The following is a 23,956-nucleotide window of genomic DNA, read 5'->3' as shown; positions in this document are numbered from 1 at the left end:
TCACCCTCGAGTTCAGGACCTTTTTTGCCAGCACACGGACGATGCATGAACCCAGATCGGTCCAATAAATACACTTTTGGTCTCGGTGAAACCCCGGGCATGTTCAATGAACCGAAACCTGGCAAGCCCGTCGACCGTGTGCTGAACTTGAGCAGACCACGAAGCTGGTCGAGAAACGGAGAGCTTTTTTCCATGCCTACTAGTGTACATGCTGCTTCCAGATTAATTCCTGGTGGGTCGATGACACGGCAGCCCCCGAAAGCTGGGATGAATCTGGCCGCGATCCTTTTCTGAATCAAATCAGGGAGCTAAAGCCTACTAAAGCCGAATTGAAAGGGCGGCCGTGGGAAGGCAACCCGAAGTAGGATGCTGCAACGGCCTCTGGGATACTGGCCATGATGAGCCCATGACAAGCGTCTGACTAGGCCTTAGCTCGTCGGCGTACGCGCGCCGTGGATGAACAAGACAAAGCCGTTCACTACTTCTCTCCTCCTTCCAAACATGTCGCGTCGACGGCGCAGCAGTGGACTCGTGCTCACGTACTCCGGCCACTCTCCAGCCACAAGCAGCTGAAAAGTTTGCCTTTTGCAGTGCTAGCTTAGGCGAGTTGGGGATGAAGAACCAAGCTACTAAGCCTTAGCAACACGCGGTCGCGTGACTCGTAGTTGAGTTTAGCACACGTCGAGAGCCTGATCCTAGTTCTGACTTGTGAGCCTCGCTACTTGCCACGCGGGAAAAAAGGGAGGGCCGAAATCAGAGTCAAACAAATAGCGCCTCGCGTTCTATTATTTGAATTGAATAAAAAAAACATGTTCCAGCCGCACACTTGTCCGGAGGTGGTGTCGACGGATTGCTTCAGGAACACTCTACTACGTAGTACACATGCATGAACATTCCGGAAGTTCCACCACGTGAAACAGCCTAGTAATGCCTCCCAAACAGAGGTACCAGAAGAGGAAAAGGACTCGTGATCGTGGCGTTCCAATCCGTCCGGCCTTGGTAATGGTTCGTTTCCGAGTTCCGACGCACGCACGCATTTGCCTGACGAACAGGGCAACTAACTGGCGGGTGATTTCGGCTGGAACAGAAGAGGCGTGCGTGCGCGGTGACGACAGCCCCTGGGTCCTCGGAGCTCGGCAGGTAGTGCACGATGGATCGGGTGCGCGTCGCCTTCGGAGGTGGGAGCGCAGAAGCCCGGTGGCCTGTACTAGTATCGTGTTGGAAGTGGAGGCAATGCAATCGTCCGATCGAAACGAATCCGTGCAGACAACAACTTGTGCCTGCTCGCGCGACGGCCAAATCACCACCAGCCCTCCTCACCACGGGGCGCGGGCGCGTGGCCCAGCCGCTGGCGGCCGGGCCCGACGGAGTTGCAGTAGTGCTCGTGTGCTCGGTGCTCCAGAGGTCCCGTGATAAGATATCGAGTAGTATCATCTATCAGTCCGGTCATCACGGCGCCATCCACAAGGCTTATCTTTCCGTTCCGTCCCCTTTTTCTCTGTGTTGGCGCGCGTGGCCAGAGCGCGTTATTAGCTTATCACACGTACGGACATCATGCAGCTTCAAAGGTACGTGCGTCCACCGACGGTCGCATCAGCATATGATATCGCTCGCCTACATCGCACTGACTGATGGTGAGATATATAAAGATAAACAGGTGAGCGTAGAGAGCTCAGACGTGGTAAGATTCATTATTCATCTCTAGCGACTAGCGTACTACGCCGAGCAGAAGATAATATTTATGTCTTCAACTCGATCGAATTCATCCATGCTTTCCTCGCCACTCGTCAACTCAACTCCATTGCTTTTTGAGGCGATGCTGATGGATTCGTGCATGAATCATGCATGTCGATTTTCGCTGCTATGCTATGCTATGCTATGCGCGCAGGCCCCCACCGCGCGCGGCGGTCCATGAAACACCACAATCATAAATTTGGGGAGCACCACTGCCCGTGCCCCGCGGCCAAAAAGTAGTATATTCCCGATTGATGATGGCCAAAAATTAGTATATGGTCATGCATTATTGTATCGGATAACCATCCAATCCAAGCCTCCAAGGGATCGGATGGAGGTGCATGCCCACGTAGCACCGAGTCAATGAGTCATAGCTTAAAGCTTATCACCCAACAACCGTGGACGGTGTGACCAATTTGTTTAGGATAACCGTGGCCGGCCTGATTCCCTTTTTTTTCTCACGAAGGAAAAACAATCGCAACGGATCCTGAATTTGCACTCGCTCTCGTTAATTCATCACATGGACAAAATGACCTAATTATATTTTATGACTTAATTAGCCAGCTGGAATAACTAGAATCGGTGGGTCAAACGAACAAACGGGTTCCATACCATGTGAAAGAAGGTACGGGTGCCAATTTTCCTTTATCCTTCATAACTATATATAGAATCTTAATTAGAGCACGTTTTGTATGTACTATATATTTTGAAACAATAATCATATATACCATCTGAAGAAGTTACATCGTGTATGTCACATTCTGTAGTCAAGGCGACAAATGTGATGCGCCTAACAGGCTTACACTGATTGTGACTACGGTTAACTTGTGATGTGCACAAAATATTATTTTATATCATAGACGACATGCCGCAGAATGCAAACCAGCTAACCACTTTAGCATACCCCCTTTGCCAAATAATGCAATCCTAGCATGCATGGTACCTACATAGTTTGGCTAAGGACATAATTAGAACTGTATCATTTTCAGGACAAACCGAAAAAGGTAGTATATTTCGCTTTCACTAGACCCTATGCTAGTTGGGGGAGCAAATATTCCCTAATGCTCACTCTTATGCAAATTATATCTCTGTCCTTAAAAGAATACAATTCCTTAGTCAAACTTTCTAAAGTGTGACCAAATCTATTAAAAAATGTATCAACATGTATATAATACAAAATAGTATTGATATTTTGTATGTCGATTTGGTTAAATTTAAAATGATTTAACTCGGTATTATATGAAAATCATATATTTTTTATACATGCGCATGTGTAACCTTGCAGTTTTGCACTTGACTAACGAGACATGCTAATGATGAACATACTGATTATTATCATACGGAAAAGGGTAAAGACCCGGGAGTAGTTTGAAGTAGGATCAACCCTGAAGGCACTGGCGGCATATTCTTGCTTGTTGCAGTGCAAAGAGGATGTCGTGTAAATGTTCCCTGAAAGACTTCTCACCATGTACTAGCACGTCTGTCGGGAAACACTTGAGCTCTTGAACAAGGAAGCAACACGCCATGGCTCGGTGGTGGGGCGTGCACGCCTTGCATATGTCTCAACTTCATATAACAAATGCACATAAATAACAATCTATTTAAATTGAGTCAACCTCTTGTCAATTCCCATATATATGAGATTACACCTTTATCGCATATAGCATTTGTTTTGGATATTGAAATTTATTTTGATTTTATTGAATATATAATGAGCCAAATCCAACCAAATTCAACAAGCGATGGTGAGTCGGTGACACCTTATAATCGACTTATATTGTTTAAGCAGCAATGCCATATTTGCATATTTGCCACGTCTCACCTATGACCTATCCAATCTCTTCTGAAGATTCCGGCCGGAACTGCACCAGGTCATTCTAATCTGTAGCAGAACGTGTTCCGTACATTGTGCTTCCTGAAAGCTGCCAAAAAAAATCGCTTTCATGGGGATGATGCTCAAGCACTGGATTTTATGAGGTGAAAGCCAAAAAGGGGCGCACACATAGTGCACCAAAGCATTTGGCGACGACCATTGTTGTGGCATATCCTTTGCCCTGTTCCTGTCGGTTGGGTCGAGGTTTTATCCAAGTGGCCGTAACTTTGGTCCTGCCACTTGACATGGAGACGAAAAAGATTTCAGGATATTTTCACACGCCAACTATATGACCATAGAATAGAAAGACCGGTGAACAAAAAGAACGGGGTGTATTCCTTTTTCACATCATTCCTAAAAAAAGATTACATAAAAACATAGATGATTCTGGCAAGCGTAGTTTGAGAAGCCTCTGAGCCTGTGGCCTTATCTTCTCTGCCAGGTAGCGTGCTCGTACGTTGCTACGGAATAGCTAACAATTTATACTAAAAACATACGGATCACGCGACAAGATAACGATACCGTAAAAAATAAATAAGAACGTTAAAGTGACATTTAATTCAAAAAACAAAGTTTGTGAAATCAACACAGTCACGGAGAGCGCGGCGTTGCAGGCTCACAAACTCTACTTTATAGACATTTCCGTGATGTGACTAAGATAATGCTTTATATCGGCAGGAAGAAATCTCCGATATCCATTTCTTTCGTGCGCCAATAAATCTGATATCCATTTCTTTCGTGCACCAATAAATCTACGAATAAGTTCCGTCGCATCTCCATACCATCCTATACACAGGTTCAAGTATATATGTAAATATTAATACCTATCACATGGGCAATACTGCGTGCCTTGAAAAATCTCTCATAAAACCTTAAAACAAAGTATGTTATACTCACCATATATATGTGTGGTTTTAGATCTATTTCACGTAGACATATATCGTAGAATAAGGTATAATTGTTTACATTACCGTGGTATTATTTTTTTTCTGTTGCACAATAATTTAATCGATTAGAAAATAATCGTTACCCGACACTCAAGGATTACAACTGATGTCCTATCTTACGTGCAATAGCTTTGTCGTGTATCAAAGAAACCTTCTTCGTAGATAACCAACACAAGATGACATGCATTGAAGGCAAACATGATTAAGGGCTAAAACAAAAGATAAAACCCACGCACAACCTGGCACTGCCGGCACACAGCCACACATGTCAAGCATGGGTCTTGTGTATGTGCCTAAAAAACCCGAGATAATACAACAAAGAATAACATGATATATGACAAAGTAGCTAATGCTCTGTGCATAAACATATAGCAGTGCCAACATGTCACAGATCACATTTGCCAAGTAAACAACATTGTCAACATGATATATGACAAAGTAGCTAATGCTCTGTGCATAAACATATAGCAGTGCCAACATGTCACAGATCACATTTGCCAAGTAAACAACATTGTCCTCACATAGCTACAACTGATCATCGATTGCGTTCTAGTAATCAAGGGAGCATCAAGTTCTAATTCTCAGCTACAACTCCCATTCTCACCGCTATCATCCACACGAGAAAAATATTCACCTGAACGCACTGCACTGGAGACGTCCTACACTTGAGTCTATCCTGAGGCAGGTAATCCTGTAGCAATGTCACTCTAGCCAAGGCAGCCGTTGACAAACAACTGGCACATCGCAGCACCGCACGGGAACTAAATGCCCTTCCCCTTCACTTTATTCTCAGGTGAAGTAAAAATGGAGTCCAGCTTTGGCTGGTTGGGGATTTTGAATTTGCCGTGTGAAATCCCAACGACATGAAGGGTTTACATCAACAACTTGAACCTGCATGAAGAATGAGACTGGGTTACATTGTTTCCCTCGATTACCAGATAGTATACATTAATAATGCAAATACTAACAGCCTTGTTCCCAAAAAAAGAGAGCAATTTGACAATGTGTGCAAATCAGCAGAAGATCATTCTGTTTCTTCTCTAATAAAATGAATCATTCATCAAAAGATCCTCAACTCAAGGCCCAAATATACCCCAATATACAAATATCCTCAATTGTAGTAATATCTGAAGTCTGATTTTTTTGGGGAGCGATGTGTCAACAAAATATCAATATGATCCATGATGATGACAATATTTGCTACATTTAAGCATCTTACGTAAGTCTAGCTTAATGATTAGAATACAAATCATAAGGTGATATTATAAATAAGCCCTGAAGCCTCTAAAGAAAGATGTTCTACTTCCCAATGCTAAATACTGAAGATTCAAGAGCAAAACTGAATGATGAAAAGGAGAAAAACTGCTCTGCAAAGTTTTTTCAAGAACAAGCCTGAAAGTTTGGCTGTGCTAGGTGGGTGTTTCGTTGTACTAAACTGCAATTTTTTTTACAAGAAGGAAAATGATAATACTTCAGTACCATTAAGATATTAATCATTCATTTTGGTGCAATAGGTGTACTGTCAAAATGCAGTACTGAAAAGGTCCGCGGTATTGTATAATATTTTTGAGTCATATACTAAAACTAATTAGTCACTTACCGCTGCTAAGCGACACTCCACAAATCAACCTAGATCCCAGCGGCTAGCGAATTATTTCGTATAGCAATGAACACCAATCACTCCTATATGCAAGCTATTATGACAAAATCGGTTTGCATGACCCAAAACTGAAAGCCTGGTATGCAGGAACATGCATTCAGTCCTAACCTGAAAGCCAAATAATAAGAAAGAAAATTTAATACTGGTATACCAAACTGAAAAAAATGCAGCCTAAAACCAAATTTGAAACTATGAATGGTCTGAGTGCACGGCTGAATTACCAGATCACCCGGATTGGTCTGAGTGAATAAAAAATCACCATGAATTAAAGCCACCTAAGACCAAATGTGGTACAGGAGATGCAGCATGAGACAAAGAAGAGGAGAACCTGCACAGAACACAGACATTGAGATAAGAATAATGCTATGGTATGCTACTGAACATTCATAAGAGAATATATATAGCATATTAAAAAAAGAACACTGAAACAACATCTGCTATTGAGCACAACACAACATCTGCAGTTTGAAGGATTCTAGATCTCTTGATTTTCTTGAGAAATAGAGACAGCCATTGAAGTAAAGAGATTTCTTTTTCTTTTGAGAAATAGAGTCATTGAAGTACAGATTTTTTTTTGGAGAAACATAGAGCCAGTCATTGTGAAGTACACAAATATATACATTTTAAAAATAGGCCTTTGTCAAGCTGCTATTGTTCGGTCAAAACTTGCTCACATATACATACACCTAAACGGGGGGGGGGGGGGGGGGGGGGGGGGGGGGGTTGGTCTTTAAAAAAATGAAAGGTAAGCCTTTGCCCAATATCTGTCGAATCAAAGTTTAAGAACATGGATCAAACATATACTTTGGCCTTACTGTCCTCATCAACCCAAAAAATATATTCTCTCATGATCCTCACCACAACAAGTGCAACTCCTATGACTTTGTTTGCGCAGCCAAAAGGGAATTTGGCAAAAGGGTGGGCGCCTTGATGAAACCAACTCCTGCACAATTATTCATCTGAATGAGTCATTGGAATTAGTCTTATACCATACATCAAACAGGAAGAAAGAGAGGTCAAGGCAGTTATTGAACTACCTTAGATTTGCATTGCTTCCTTCACAACATATTTCCTGAAATCAAATGTGAATGAATTCTTTTTAAGTGGAAAATAGAACCTACCTTGAATCCATCTTCATGTGATGGGCATTGAAGAAGAAAATGGTTGCTGCATACAGACATACAGAGGCATATACTTAACCTATGGAAATGATGGGAACAAAAAGGCCCCTTAACAGCATGTATGCGTACTGAACTACTGAACAAAATGTGACTGAAGGTATTGGGTGTCAGACTATCACTACTAAGGATGTGTGGTACCCATGTTTTTTTTTCTGGTATTTACAGATTTAACAGATGCTAATTTATAATATAGGAACTAAGGAACTCAATGCGCTTACTATGGAAAATAATATATTTACAGGGATTTCATAAAGATATCACAAACTGGTATTCTCTTTCCTCCTAGATCATGTCTAGTACAGCAAGTTCGTTCCTCTTTCCTCCTAGATCATGTCTATATTCTCCAATTATATCCATCTCTAGTTGATATGTATTCAATATTTTTAAACGTAGAGAAATATCCAACTTAGAAAAGTAGAACTTGTTTGTTCTAGACGCAATTTCAACATGGAATCACTGAGGCTCACACATCTCAATACATATTTACTCCAAATCAGGTACCAACACAGTATGAAGACAGATCACTATATATATTCACCTCAATTGAGTCAGCTTGTCAATGCTCTATAATCACTAACTTGAGAAAAAGGAAAGCATCTCTTCTGTTCGTCCATGCCTGAAAGAAAAAATTCCAGATCCGATAAGCCGACATCCAAATTGTAGAGGACATGATAAAATTTATTCTTATAAAAATTATCTAGAAATGGATAGCAAGCAGAATGATGTATAGATGCATCTGCTACAGGTTGCAAGAGTTAGTCACATAAGCATGCATGCTACTAACAGTTCATGCTTCATGATTATTAAATCATATAAAGGTTCAGATCATAGAAAAATTCATGATTTAAGTTACAGTGCTTTACAAATTAATAATGTCTAGGTGGGGAAGCATGTTTGCTGCTTTGTAACGTTCACTATTGCTTGATGGTTATTTAGCAATATATAAACAATTTCAGGGTTCTGAATCAAACTGTCTTTCAGGGTATACAGGAACAGTATGCATCAGTAGCAACATTGTAGGAGAAAACCATAATCAATTCTAATTATCCTATAGCTTATCTAGGCCACAAATCTACGATACATTATCTCTCTCCAGTGAGTGAATCAAGTGTTCGTAGTTGCTAGAAGCCAGGAACTACCAATCATGAACAGTAATAGGGGGTGTACTGTAACACCCTTGGTGTTACACTGTAAATGTTTGCTAAAACACTGTAGGGGCATCATGTTTATGTGATAGTGTATGTAAAATAGTGTGTAAATCAATTTCTGTAACTCGAAACGACTAACGGAAACGCGAAACGAAAGTTACATTTCATAGTCGAGTTATATTACTTAGGGTTTTAAATCAATTTTTATTAAGCAAAAATGCTATAGAACGTATATACAGAATTTTAGTAAAGTTAGAAATACAAACTGTGTAGGTGACAATGAAATACTTGAGGTCGCGAAAGGAATTCACTAGCTAGCGTACCGAATAGCTTGGAAATCGAATTCGACGCGAATCCGATCGAGACTTAGTCGAATTTCCTAAGTCGGGAAGCGGTTTGACAAGGCCAAGTTTGGCAATTTTTGTAGAGCAGTTAGGTTAAGGGGTGGTGTAGTTTCATGGCTGGTTTTAGTAGCTTGATATGCCCTCTTGAGAATGGTATAGGTGGTTTGGTGATTAGATCAATGTTTTAGGGTTTTTTGAACGCTATAAAAAGCGTGCACACAACGTTCCCGACCGATTCCTTGCGTTGACGTGGTCACCGTGTCCCTCTACCATCGTTGGCGCGCCGGCCGCGCGCGCGTGCGTGTCTGGCCGCGCCCGGCTATTCACGATGGCCGGCTGCCGGGCGCGCAGCTGCTCCTCCCCACGACCACGACGTATGCTGCTGTCCACGTCGCTGTCGGTGCCTTGGGACCGCCCGCGTCACTCCGTGCTGGCTCTGCTCCGCTAGTTGCCATTGCCTATTCACTCGGGTGCTGTGGCGATTCCAGGGCCACAGCCGTCATCGCCAGCACACACGTTTCCTCTACTCGCGTTGTCACTTCGCATGCACCCGCGCTGATTGCGTCACATCACCACGCGCGCCTACGGCACCGGCACATGGCCGTGTTGCCGTCGGCTTGCAAATTAATGCGTTGTGGCCACGCGAGCTGTGTCGGCTCCATACGCGCACGTGTAGCCTCCTGGGTCACCTCTGCCTTTAATGGCGTCGCGCCGAAGTCGCCGAGCCGCTCCAAGGCCAGCTCGCAGTGCCGATCTAATCCAAGCAATTGAGTGCGCCAGGTGGTTGAGTGGGAACCTAGCTACATGCCGAGCCCACCCTTGGTCGTAGCCGTGCGCCATAGTGCTTTAATTTGGAGTCTTCTCCCCCATCGGCCATCTTAAGGCCGAACGGCGGCGCTCACCTAATTCACCTCGCACCGTTCACTTCCGTTCAATTCATTGGCACTGTGTCTTCGCCCTGTTCCCCTCCATTCCGTGCACACCCCATTTCCACCACCACTGCCTTCCTAGCACCGCTGGCTCGGTCGCGCCACACCCCATTTCCACCACCACTTAGCTGATATAGCATCTTGCACTACCCGTGTGATTGTCTAAGATGGAATTGACTTGATGACACAGGGTCTGGAGATTTGCTTAACATTGTTCTGTGAGACATAGCCTTCAGGGCTACCAAAGAGTCATTACCTAGCTGGAGATTAACCTTCCTACTGGTAACTAATTAGTTGTCTCCGAACATTTAAAAAAGCTCCAAAACTTCCTTTTTTATGGCAACAATTGTAATGGATGCGCAAACAAATAGTCGCCATGGAAGTCAGCCGAGAAGGGGTCACACCGAAGAAGGTCGGTTTTTGACTGCATGATCATCTTGCACATCAAGATCAAGATTTGGACATAAGCTCATAAGCACCAGGTGACCTATTACAGGACATAATATCCTGATCCATTTATCATCCGACTGATAACTTGTCCAACTTTAAGTATTGTGTACCTTTTTGATCCAACGGGGATGACACAAGTTGCTCACTAGATGGCTGATGTCATTATAGGGACAGTCAAGTAGAGTCACTTGTCTACCACCTCTTGTAGTCTGCTATTATTTATGTCGGTGATCTGTTCTGCAAAGGTTATCCTCTAGACGACTTTAGAAAGAAGTCCAACTACATCTGGTCTGAGATATGGATCTTCCAATTGGATATAGAGAGATAACCAAGGAAAAATCCCACAAGAAATAACACATCGATGTGGTTTTATAATGGATCATGACTAGAAACCTTGATACCAGCGCGTGCCGAGCAGCACAACCTTGTGTCGCGCGCCACAGGAGGCTCCCGGTTTCGTCACGACACCGTTAGTTGCTAATCATAACACCATTACCGAGCGCACAACCAAAGTGAAATTCCAAGTGGCAGAGATTATGTTGTATGAACCAGCACTATGCAAAGGAGGGATAGCAAGCAAAGGTAGTCACAAGGTTAGGAGTCAACAAGGGGTGGTCCAAGGTAAAGACATGGCACATGAGAAACATAAATTAACTAATAAAGACAACTAAGCGTGAGACTCTAACGTAAATTTTCCACGCATGCCTTGTTTTTACCAAGGAGATTACCAGATAAAAGAGTAATATGAGATTTGGTCTTGCCGAGCAGCAACATGAGATCAAGGCCGATAGACATTCTGAGACTTGAGAGAGTTGGAGATTAAACAAGCGAGATTCGAGGAACAGAGCCGATACACTACTTAGAGATTCAGTTGATAAAGCAACGAAATGATTTGCAAGGAAAAGACTCTGAGGTTCAGGCAGCGAGAGGTTAGTGTTGCACTGAATCACCTTTAAGATAAGGGCAGAGATGCCCGACAAGGATTTTTGGACAGGGTCTTCACACACAGGAGCAAGACATCCACGATATATGCAAGCGTTTAAGGGAACCAAGCTTGGACTCACGAGTCAAGCAAAAGCATGAATACACAAACATTCAAGGGCTAACAATCACACACATAGGCTCAAGGGGCAAGTCTCAGTCGAAGACGATGACCAAGATCCCATCCTCCTTGAACTACGCCACATCTATCAACGACAAATCCTGCAACAACACGAGGGTTGGGGTCGGTCCATCGTGCTCGCCTGGAAGCGGATGGAGACGCGGCGGTGAAGTCCTCGGCGATCTCGTCCCAGGTGAGCGTGGCGGAGAAGGCTCTCTTCCTGGGCAAAGCCCACCGCCTGCGGCAGCGACGGGAGCGGCTGCGGCAGGTGGCCTCCAACCGCCGACGCGGGCGCCTTCCCCGCGGCTTCTGATCTCGACGCCAGTGGCGCGACAGTGGCGGAGTGGCGGGTGCGAATGTTCTAGGGGCACGCGTCGAGATTGTGGCGGCACCCGGATTAGGGATCGCGAGATTCGGAACGCGGGCACCTCCCTCCCTCCCTCGGGGATGAGGTTTCTTTTTTTCGGAAGAAAATAAAAGAGGCGCAGGGGAGCTGGCCGGGAATCGAAACATGGGCAAGGTTGCGCGGTTGCACAGATAGTTGCGTGCGATGGAAGCTGAGGGGTCGCAAGGAGAGGGAAAGGTGACCTAAAACTTTGTCACACCAAAAAAGTGTCCACGTTTTATTTTTTAATTATATTATATATATATATATATATATATATATATATATATATATATATATATATATATATATATATATATATATATATAAAAAGAGAAGATTATAGGATTTTGGCTTTATCTTCTGAGCCTTATTTTTTTTCCTTGAAAGCAATATGATTTTGATCATGTTCGACTGCTCGGAAATACGCAAAACGTTTTAAACACTTCAATACCTATTTTCATTGCATGTGAACGAGGGCCGTAGCCAGCGTGATTTTTCAGTAAACAAATTTATCAAACGTGACAGCACTAGTGCGCTTCTGCTCATTTAAAAGGAACACCTTGCGAATGACATCAAATGAGCTGGCCGTGTGCCCAGCGTGCCTCAAAACGTTGCTAAGAGTCTGAGTTGGGTTACAACACTTAGGCATCATCAACAGTCAAAACATAGAAACAAATATACTTTCATGCATTAGCAAAACTCACCAATGGTTTTCGCTGTGCGCGTGCATCGAAGCCCGAACAAGGCGTCATATGCAAGGATATCCCATATGCACCAAGGCCATGACCTACCAGACAATGTCGCATGACCTCCATCACTGCAGGAGAAGAAAACAAGGAGGGGACAAATCCGAAGATTATTACAACACAGGACATCTCATCTGACTATCTGTGTTCCCAAAAAAGAGTAGCTACTTCTAAACGCGCCGCTACAATTCCCTTCAGCTTCCGCAGCCTCACTTCTTAACCTCCTCATACTCTGCCTCCGGCGCCTGGTCGCCGCCACCCTGAGGTCCAGATCCTGACTGCGAGCTGCCAGAGCCACCACCAGACATGTGCTGTCCAATCTTCGAGACAGCCTTGTTGGCAGCCTCGAGCTTGGCCTTGATCTTCTCGATGTCATCCGAGGCCATCTCCTGGCGGAGGTCAGCGATGGCTGCCTCAATCTCGGATGCAACCTCTGCCGGGATCTTGTCCCTGTACTCTCCCAAACTCTTCTCGATGCTGTAGATAGTGGTGTCCGCATTGTTCCTGATGTCAATGAGGGCTTTCCGTTCCTGATCCTTCTGGGCATGAAGCTCAGCTTCTTGCACCATCTTCTGGATGTCAGCCTCGGACAGCCCACCCGAGGATCGGATGGTGATGTTCTGCTCCTTCCCGGTAGCCTTATCTTTGGCTGAGACGGTCACGATTCCATTGGCGTCGATGTCGAATGTAACCTCAATCTGAGGCAAGCCTCTTGGAGCAGGCGGAATGCCCACGAGATCAAATTCACCAAGAACTTTGTTGTCTGCAGCCATTTCACGCTCACCTTGCAAGACACGGATACCCACTTGGGTCTGATTGTCAGCAGCAGTTGAGAACACCTGCAAAATTGAAGCCCAAGATCAGATCAAAGCAGCACCACAGAAATAAGGCGGTGACCGCTAGTGCTACATGAATCAGATCAGATCAATCAAAGTAGAAAAAGAAGAAAAAAAATCCTATATGAATACATCAGACCTTCTAGGGAAACAATCACAAGAATAACAGAATGGCCAGTGAGTGTAGAGATTAGCAATAAAGCTCATAAAACACTTCACGTCAATGAACATGCAAGAAGCTTTTCATATGGGGCTGTATCAGAAACTCAACACACAATGAATGAGGCCAAACATTGCAACTTTGTGACCATACCAAAATAGTAACAGATGTGAAATATGTGTCGTGTCAAGAAAAAATACACTCATGCAAGTTAGGGATAATCAAACAAGATGAAACTGCATCCTGAGAAAGAATAGAGGTATGACAACTCACCTGACTTTTCTTTGTAGGGATTGTAGTGTTTCTGTTGATCAATCTGGTGAAGATACCACCGAGGGTCTCAATACCCAGTGACAGGGGAGTAACATCAAGAAGAAGAAGCTCCTTAACATCTCCACGGAGAATGCCACCCTGAATGGCAGCACCCATGGCCACAGCTTCATCTGGGTTGACTCCTTTGCTTGGGCTCTTTCCAAAGATTTCAGAGACTACCTCCTGCACCTTTGGAACCCTAGTCATTCCACCAACAAGAAGTACTTCATCCACCTCTTTAGTAGATATTCCGGCATCCTTCAAGCAGTTCTTGCATGGCTCTCTAGTCCTCTCAATCAGATTGTGTACAAGAGATTCAAATTTCGACCTTGTCAGTGTGATGTTCAAATGTTTTGCCCCTGAAGCATCAGCTGTTATGAATGGCAGATTGATTTCTGTCTGAGAAGTCGATGAAAGTTCAACCTTAGCCTTCTCAGCAGCTTCACGAAGCCTTTGCAGGGCCAATCTATCCTTTGACAGATCAATGCCCTCAGCTTTCTTGAAATCACTCACCAAGAACTCAAGTAGTGTGTTGTCAAAATCTTCACCGCCCAAGAAAGTATCACCATTTGTTGCTTTGACCTGAGTGGCAATACATAGAATCAAATCAGAACAGAGTGTAATTCAGAAAATGTTTGCACAATGAGTTAGTCTTGAAGGTCAAGAAGAGATACCTCAAAAACTCCGTTTGAGATCTCCAGAATGGAGACATCAAATGTTCCTCCTCCAAGATCAAATACCGCTATCAAGCCTTCCTTGTTGTTCATTCCATAGGACAGAGCAGCTGCTGTAGGCTCATTGATGATCCTTTCAACATCAAGGCAAGCAATTCGGCCAGCATCCTTTGTGGCCTGACGCTGAGCATCATTGAAATAAGCTGGAACAGTAATCACTGCCTTTGAGACAGACTTGCCAAGATAAGATTCAGCTGTCTCCTTCATCTTGGTCAGCACAAATGCACCGACCTGACTTGGTGAGTACTGTTTCCCATCTGTTGTTTCAACCCAAGCATCACCATTTGGAGCCTTCACGATTTTGAATGGCACCATCTTCATCTCTTTCTGTGTCTGTGGATCATCAAAGCGTCGCCCGATCATCCTCTTTGTTCCAAAGAAAGTATTCTGGGGGTTGGTTACTGCCTGGCGCTTGGCTGGAGTTCCAACAAGTCTTTCGCCCTTCTGAGTAAATGCAACAACAGATGGCGTTGTTCTCGCACCTTCAGCATTCTCAATAACTTTTGGGTTCTGCAGTCATTTAATATAATTACTTAATTTAGCAAAAAAACAAATATGAGACAAAGATCATAAAGGGCGAAAATCCTTAGGATTAAGCTCACCTTTCCCTCCATAACAGCAACACATGAGTTAGTTGTCCCCAAATCAATCCCAATAACCTCATTTCCAGCAGCTTTTGCACTGAAAGCAGTTATCATGCAAATTAGCATTACTGAAGTCAGAAAAAAATGTTAAAGAATTAAAGCAGGTGATAGTTATTACCTAAAAGGTCTTGCAAAATTTCCCCATTTTGAGCATACGTTGGCCGCACATGTTGACTGTAAGCTGGCGCCCAGCTGAAACAAGTACATTTAGAGACTTAGGGCCCGTTTGAATCCTAGAGGGATCATAAGAATCTAGATAGTAGAGATTTTGAGAATCTGAATTTTGGACAGAAATAATCTGATCTGTTTGGATACCAGATAATAATCTTGATAGTGGATGAATTGTACATGATAAATGTCAAGAAACCAGCTTTTTCTAGAGATGATGATGACAGGATACCAGCTTTTTCCTGTCATCTCATCTCCAGAAAAAGCTGGTATCTTATTTACAGCCCCTGTTTGAATCCACTAGCACTAAAAATTAGCAGCTAAAATTAGTACTAGTGGATCCAAACAGATCTGCTAATTATTAACTAGGGAGTTGCTTACTATTAGTTCCATTAGCTGGTTTGGAGTTGCTAATAGGTACTAATAGTTCATATACACCTTGAACTCACTATCCAACCACCTATCCACCTATTAGCAACAGGCCCTAAATAAATCAAATAAAACTGAATATATCCACTGAAAAAAGAAAGCTGACAGGCCATAGCACAATGGCAATTTATTCATGGTTCACTCCACAACAGTATTGAGAATTTGAGACAACACCACTACTAATGCTAAGAAACCCCTGCACAGGGAAGCAACCCACAATTTGAGCGATAACACCATGTCCAAGTAAGCCATTCTATGTGCACAAGAACAGTTGCTCACAAATCGCGGCAGCCCATGGCTACTAAAGTTCTACCACAGCAGTAATCCAGTAACTACCCAGAACTGGACTAATCCATTAATACCCTCTAGTGCTTCGAATCTACAAGCACTAATCTACCCTCCGCGCCAAATCCACGAGAACGTGAGATCCCATCTAATCTACAATCACTCGTCCCCACAAACAATTCCTCCTCCGGATCAACATTATAACACTATATACCAACGACGAAACTGCTAGCCGAATATGAATGAAAGGGAATCACGGAGATGGAGGAAGGTAGAGATGATGGGCCTTACGGATCCGAGAGGGGACGCGAGCTCCCTTCGGCGCACGGCCCGGAGGAGCAGCGACGCCGCCATAGATGGCTGGTCCCGGGCTCTCGTGTGCGGAAGCAAGGGCGGCTGCGGCGAGGGTTTTGGAAGGGGATTCTTCGGGAGACGACTGGGGGAGGGGAAGGGGGTTGCAGCGAGGTGGCTAGTCGTGGTGGGCTTTATGAGGTCGTGACCACAGCGGCCGAATGCGGTGAAGAGTGGGCCGCCACGTCGGGCGGGTGCGATCGAGCGGCACCGCGCCGCCGCGGCCACGGAAGGGTGTAGAAACCTGTCGACCGAGAACCAGGTTCTCCGAGGGTTTTCTTGCTTTTTTCCAAGGCAAGGCAGTGGTAGGTTTCTCGAGAATGGGCCAATGCATGGAGCTCTTTTCCTATGTGCGGGCTGCCCATTTCACGGCCCAAGGCCCTAGCATTCTGTGACTTCTGTGAGACTGACCAAGATGGGCTAAAAAGTGGTTATTTTCCGGTTTTCAATTAAAAAAATCTAATTTATGGTTGGACCCCCTACCAGAGTTTGTAGATACTCTAGTTGCTTGCGATTTGGCTGAGCACTTGGCTATCAATTCAGGGCCATAAGAGCCTGTTAAGATCAAAAAACTATTGTAGCAGTCTAATTTCCTCCCTAAACTTAAAAACTAGTTTCTTTTACCGAAAATAAATAGTCAAGATTTTAATTTGTTGTAAATTTAAAAAGTTCAAAAGTTTAGTAAATTTTATTATGATGCAAAACACAAGGTGTTACAATACATATGAGCATAAGGAGTGGGAGAAAGGGGAGGAGGCCAAGATTGATGATTATGATACAACGAATTCGAAAGATTCAGACGAGGAAGAAGACCTAGATGGCGATGACGATGACGAAGGAGGACATGATGGAAGAAGAGAAGGATATGAGGGAGAAGATATTTTGAAGAGGGTGATCACGGCGAAGGACGAGATGACGAAAGAAGAGGCGGACATTAGATATAAGATTCATATGAACACAGTCCAACTAATTCTTTTTTAAGGAAAATTTATTTTCATAACTTTTCATTATTGGAAAGTTACAAAATTATAGTCATAACTTTTTAAGTGACAACTTGTCACTACAACTTCTTATCATAACTTTTTTGACCTTTTAAAAAAAATATATTTTCATAATTCTTAAATTTTGAAAAGTTACAAAGTTATACTCACAACTTTTATGCATAACTTTTAGTAGAACAACTTATCACAACAACTTCTCATCATAACTTTTTTTACTTTCCTTTTCGAGACAACTTGTGTGCATATTTTTTTACGACCACAACTTGTCATCATAACTTCTCAATCTAAAGATAAGAAAATGGTTAGATTAATATGAAAACATGAAAAAGCAAAGAAAAAAGAAAAACAAGAAAAGGGAAAAAAAGAAAATAAGAAATGAAAAAAAGAGGGAATAAAATGAAACAAGAAAAAAGTGAGAAAACCACTTGTGGATGAAACATTGCTATAGAAAATAGAGATGACATTGAGAGAAGATGTCAGATGCTCCGTCCACTTGCCTAGTAGGACCCACCATGTGACTAGTGCCTAACATCATCGGCCGTGTGTTCGAATCGCGCGAATGACCGTGGAAATAGAATTGGGGTATGAACAAGAGGTGGCGGGGGATGCTACATGGATGAGTTTAACCGAAACATGTGAGTTCATGTCACCATATAATTAAATAGGCAATGAGATTAGGCATTTTAGGTTGGTTCATATAGATGTTCTTAGTGTTCCCAACTATATGGACATTCGCATGACCGGTAAGGTTGTATGTAATACCGGATTGTCTAGGAAATCACTTGTTCCTTCAGAACTATGCGGGGGAAGCACCATAGGTTGTATTGAATGTGTTACAATACCGATTGGGACTAGTTCCATCCATGCTACAATAACGACGTTACAATACCTGACTTCAGTAATGCCACTGAAATGTCTGTTCTGACACAGTTCTAACCGTGCTACACGGTACCCAAGGCATAGTACCATTATATACTTGGTTCTGACTGGTTCTAACATTACTGGTTGGGACTAATTCTAACCGTCATAATTCCTCTATAATCCCAACTAGTAGTAGAATGTTCATTGCAGGTGAATTTTTTTTCTTGGATCCACTGCTGAGATCAATGGAGCAAGGTGATTCTCCATTTCTTCTTTTTTTGAAAGCGGGCAAGGGGATTCTCGTTTATGATGTGTATGTGTCGATGTCCCAATCTTTGATTAATGTGTGTGTTGGCAATAGTACCAATGCACGACGTCATCTTTCTCAAGCCCCTCGGTAAAGGGACGGTGGCGAATGCACGGGGCAAGCGGGAGGGAGCAGAGTAGCGCGGCGAAGTGCTCACAGCTGGCCATGGCGCGGTGAACGAGGCGAGCGATGGCAATAGGGTTAGATTTTAAGCTTGGAGAAATCTCCAATGTCCTCTAGTCCTAGAGTGATGGCCGAGGTGGTGGCTAGCCAAGTGACGATGGCAGTTCGAGGGCAGTGAGACGCGACAACAGTGGCGTTGCCGGCTAGGCGATGGAGGAGAACTGGTGGGTGGGGTCAGCACTAGGGGTGATCGATTATTTGCTGCATTAGTGAAGGGCAGGGTGGCAGCGGCAAGAGGTGAGTGTCGGTACAGAACACACGGGATACCCCACAAGGAAGGGAGAAGATCTAATCTAACTAGGATTTCTCTCCCTGTAATCTTAGTAGTAGTATTATTCTGTGATCTTACTAGGAATCTCATTGTAAATCGATTAGGACTCTGGCCTCCTGACTATATAAAGGAGGGCGGAGTTCCTGGACAACAGACAATGCAACACAACACTTCACAATCAATCCAACGCAAAGGCTAACGTCGACTGGACGTAGGGCTATTACTCGATCACGGCCGAGGGCCCGAACCAGGATAAATCGACTGTCTCTTGCATTTACCGTCGAGTTCTGCATACGCTGAAGCCCGAACAGACTGCCCTGGGTACCCCGTGGCAGGCTATCGGTGGTGAAACATCGACAGCTGGCGCGCCAGGTAGGGGCTTTTGGCGAAACTGCATCCGAGAGCTCGATGGACCTCGACAACATGATCTTCTCGACGGGATCAACCTTCATCTTCGGTTCATGGATCTGCAAGGCAGGCGACGATGGCAAGCTCCAAAACTGTATCCTCGAAGATTCGGATCACCATGAAGACCTTTCTATTTCGGCGACTACGACAGATCAACTCACTGGAAGATTCACGTGGCTCGTGATGTCCGATCCAACTCAGATTTTGTGGCTTTGCGCATCCAACTCAAACTCAGGCTCCGCATCTGAGATGGAGTCTTACCCGAGTTCTTTCGAGAAACCGAGTTCTTTTCCGGTGGGGCTCCAGAACGCGGCCTCGGCCTATCAAGAATACAACTCGGAGTATTCTCAAAGTTCTCTCAAGAAGCCAAAACCCTTTCTGTTCAGACTCCACAACATGGCAAAATCTTATCAGGCATGGCTCAAAGGATCCCTCGATCTAGTGCTGGGAATGCCACTAAAAGGAGCTTAGGAAGGTCTCGTACTAACTATAACATCTCAAGACTGCATCGTTCACTGGCCAGGTTCTATTCCTGAAGATAGCGGTACCCAACTAGTCGGCACGACGGCTACAACAATTCTACCCTACCAAGGAGACTCGATCTGTGACCTTGAAGCCTCTACTAAAATCATCAACAACTCCGACAGTGTGGAAACCAACACCAATAACAGAACAATTCACACGAGAAGTATTGTTCACCGTCCTTGTTCACCTCTGATCCCCCCAGAAGCACCCGACATCAGATCATCGGATGAATCTGAGTCCAACATATCACCCTTTATCTAGGGGCACGATAGCGAGACCGAGAGTCAGAGGCAAGCCAGAGAAAGAAGAAACAAATTGAAACAAGGACGCCAACGCCGTGCTAGGCAGCACAAGGAAGCTTGGATTAAATATAAGTCAGACCTGGCTGAGTATGACAGAAGAAAATCAGAACAAGAAGTCGAAGAAAGACGCACGGTGAATACACCCTACAGTAGAATCCGAGAAGCACTAGAAGAACTCAGAGCGACATCACTTCCCAGTGAAAAACAAGAACAGCTCTGAGACCTCCTCCAGTTAGCAGCCCTAAGGACGCACGATGGAAGAACCCGCTCAAGACTACCTGCCAGGTCAACATCTCATAGGAAGGAAGATCAAAACCAAAAGAAGTCCGCTTTCGAGAGACTTGGGCCAGGTGGAAGTCACAACAGAGAAAGTAGAAGGGACCATAGTCAAAATTACTGAATCGAACAACCAAAGAAGATCAGAAGCGAAGCACCTATTCAGACATCCCTGCAGGACTACTCTCGCTAAGACAACAGTTGGTAGGAAGGAGGTGCTGAATCGGAATACAAAAAAGGCGGAATGCACGATAGATTCCCCTGTTTTGCAAACAGACTTGCTTTAATACGACTACCTCACAAGTTCAAGCCGTCCAACCACTCTAAATATGATGGCAAGACCGAACCAAAGCAGTGGCTCAGAATTTACTCGTAGACAATTGAACTAGCCAGAGGAGATAACAATATCAAGACCTTATTCTTTCCCATGGCACTAGAAACCATGCCCCTTCAATGGTTCGACAAATTAAATCTAGGGTCAATCAAAAATTGGGAAGACTTGCAAAGAGTTTTCTATGGAAATTTCGTGGGTATCATCATGCACCCCATCACCCACGTAGAATTAAAAGGACTCAAGCAAAAAGGAGGCGAAACTCTCAGAAATTACTATCGATGATTTGGCGAACTACGTGCTCAAGTACATGACATCACAGAGCAGGAAGTAATCGAAGCTTTCTCTCACGGAATTATGGCTAGGTGGCAATTTCAAGACTTCTGCAAAGAAAACCCGAGAAGCAATGAAGAATTCAGATGCACGGTGGAAAAGACGATTACTGCAGAGGAAAAGACACGAGAAAGGTTCCCAGATAAAAACAACCAAGACAACCCGGACAAGCGAAATCATCGAAACTTCAGGCATCAGGAAAGAAAATATGGACCAGATAACACCATGGCAATGGCTAATAAATCAAGAAAGTTTTCCAAACCCAAAGGGTATGACGACATTGAAAACATGCGTTGTATTTTGCATCCTAAAGGAAATCACACCACTGGAAATTGCTACACATTCAACGAGCGATACACGAGAAAAGATAATAAGGTAAACACCAAAGAAGACAATCAGAAAAAAGATGAAGACAACCGCGAAGACAAGGGATTCCAAAAATCCAGGGGGACAGTAGCAGTGATCTTCGCTGGGACCTCAAGTTCTAGAAGCAAACATCAAGAAAAGCTAGCTCTACGAACCATCATGGCAGCAGAACCAGCTACTCCAAGATATCTCAATTGGTCACAGTATCCAATCCAATTTTTAAGAGAAGACTAATGGACTAGCATAGGAAACGCAGGCCATTACCCACTCATTCTAGATCCAACTATCGCTGGCATGACTGTCACTAAAGTACTAATCAATGGGGGAGCCGGACTCAACATCATCTTTTCAGAGACGCTAAGGAAGATGGGACTACAACTCGCCGGGATGATTACTCCAACGAGCACTCCTTTTTATGGAATAGTTGTGGTAGAACCGCCCAAAATAGCGTACTTACGGAGGCGCTCGTCTTCCACCAGACACTAAGCACCCCAAAAGTAACTACAGCGAACGGTGTCCGTTGGGCACACCCCGAGGGAGAACCTGAAAGATCCACATTTTTCCCAAGGATCCAATAATGAGAATGAGTTACAACACAAGTCCATCTCATACATTAGAGTTTCTTAAAAAGTATATTATTACAATACCAAATACAGAGTGTGGAATGATAAACAACGGAATATTAAAAGATAACATCTAACGATAAGATAACGAGGATTCCGTCTGAGCCCACCAGAAGGATCCTCCACACAAGGTACCCCTCAAGCATCACCTACAACAGGGGTAAATAAACCCTGAGTACACAATGTACTCGCAAGACTTATCCGACTAGTGGGAATACTTTCCTGACTCTAAGGAATATGCTAGGCTTTATGGTTGCTGGTTCTCTTTTAGCAAAAGCAATACTAATAGTGAGTCCTTATTGATACATTATTATCATCAGTCGTATTAAGTTTTCATCTAGTCAATCTATATAAGCACCTGTTCTACTTTCAAGCAAGAGTTTAGCAATCGATACTGTTCCTTCTTCTTTTCCACTTCCAGTTCTTACTACGGTACTAAACCGCAGACAAGCCGTACCGGATAACCCGACGATTCGCAAATCATTGTGCCTAGCTAGGTGCCCCAAAGACACATGCCCCGTTTGTACCCTAGGGACAAGCAGGACTAACCCACCACTCTCCTGTCCCGGGTGTCCAGGTCCCCGTCCAAACTTGGACTCCAAGCCCCCTCCCCTGAGTCTCGGACTCAGTGCGGTGCAAGGAACTCCACCACCTCCTCTTCCCATCAGTCGGTCCGAAAAGAGCCGGATCCACGACAAGAGAGCAGCAAGCCTTCTCTGCGCCCATACCCAAGTATGTGCTCGGGACAATAATCTATGACTTGCCTAGAGTCATATGCAACGACTGGTCCTTAATCGACACAGATAGGGAAAAAGTGTAACCGGGCTATGCCCTATTGGCCACAGGACACAACCCCTCACACCCACCAGTACCAAATCCACATCTCTGCCCGGTCACCATTTTCCTTTCCATTATTTCATCATGATATCATAGTTTAATCACCTATTTGCGAGTAACGGCAGGTTACTTATGCTACCGACATCCTGAGCATAGCAGCTACTCGACCTGTACTAGTAGGACTCATGGTGGATATATTTATGCATGTAGTTTCCATAAAATGCCTGTAACGTAAATGCATACCATATAAATATATTCAGTGATCATTTAAAAATAGGTTATGCACCGGGGCTTGCCTTGGGTAGGTGCTGGGTCAGCAAGGTCAGTACCAACAGGCCCCTAGGCTCCCTCTTGTGCGAAGAGCTCCTCCTCGTACTCCTCGATCACCTCGTCGTACTCTGGCTCACAGACGGGTACAAAGTCTACCTGTTCGTGATCTACATGAAATGATGATGCAATGATTAACACTATGGCAACAGCAACCCTAAATGCAAAAGTACATCTATTAAACTACTAAGTGAGATCTACCCACTGAAGGCTAAGCTACGTACCAGCACCACTAACAAGTATGAACGTGACATACATTCTTACGGCGACTACGGATATTCCTACTCCTAATGCCAATTTATGATACATACAATAAAGCAAGGATAATAACTACGCTATTAAGCAACTCGCTCTATGGCTACCAATTTTACAGCAAGTATATAAAGGCCTAAGGAACCTACTGTAAAATTTCTAAAGCTAAAACTATTACCGATTTGCCACAAGAATTCCTGCAATTATTGATCGATATCACGCTAAGCTTTCTACTTAAATCTTATGAGCCTACCATCCTAACAGCTAATGGTGAACTAACTATACTAACAGATAGATGACATTTTTGCGAACCTAACAAACTTAGTTTCACT

At 44.0% G+C, this 23,956-nt stretch overlaps 1 protein-coding gene across 1 annotated transcript; it reads right to left on the bottom strand.

Moving 5' to 3' along the window:
* Nucleotides 1-12,407: 12,407 nt before the first annotated feature.
* On the bottom strand, nt 12,408-16,632 carry LOC136538739 (heat shock 70 kDa protein, mitochondrial-like). The gene is made up of 6 exons (XM_066530702.1): nt 16,362-16,632; nt 15,307-15,380; nt 15,147-15,225; nt 14,485-15,054; nt 13,772-14,392; nt 12,408-13,341 (listed from the first exon to the last, which is right to left on the bottom strand). Exons 1-6 carry the CDS (start codon nt 16,422-16,424, stop codon nt 12,712-12,714), a joined length of 2,037 nt encoding a protein of 678 aa, XP_066386799.1. The 5' UTR covers nt 16,425-16,632; the 3' UTR covers nt 12,408-12,711.
* Between the last annotated feature and the right edge of the window lie 7,324 nt (nt 16,633-23,956).

This window comes from Miscanthus floridulus, chromosome 2 (genome assembly GCF_019320115.1).
Source record: "Miscanthus floridulus cultivar M001 chromosome 2, ASM1932011v1, whole genome shotgun sequence".
NCBI classification, from domain to species: Eukaryota; Viridiplantae; Streptophyta; class Magnoliopsida; order Poales; family Poaceae; genus Miscanthus; species Miscanthus floridulus.
This window is presented reverse-complemented; position numbering and strand designations above follow the sequence as displayed.

Coding starts and splice junctions, on each gene's coding strand:
- LOC136538739 (XM_066530702.1), bottom strand. CDS start 16,424: ATGGCGGCGTCGCTGCTCCTCCGGGCCGTGCGCCGAAGGGAGCTCGCG. Junction 15,055..15,146: donor TTGCTGTTATGGAGGGAAAG/GTGAGCTTAATC, acceptor AAATGACTGCAG/AACCCAAAAGTTATTGAGAA. Junction 14,393..14,484: donor TCTCAAACGGAGTTTTTGAG/GTATCTCTTCTT, acceptor ATTGCCACTCAG/GTCAAAGCAACAAATGGTGA.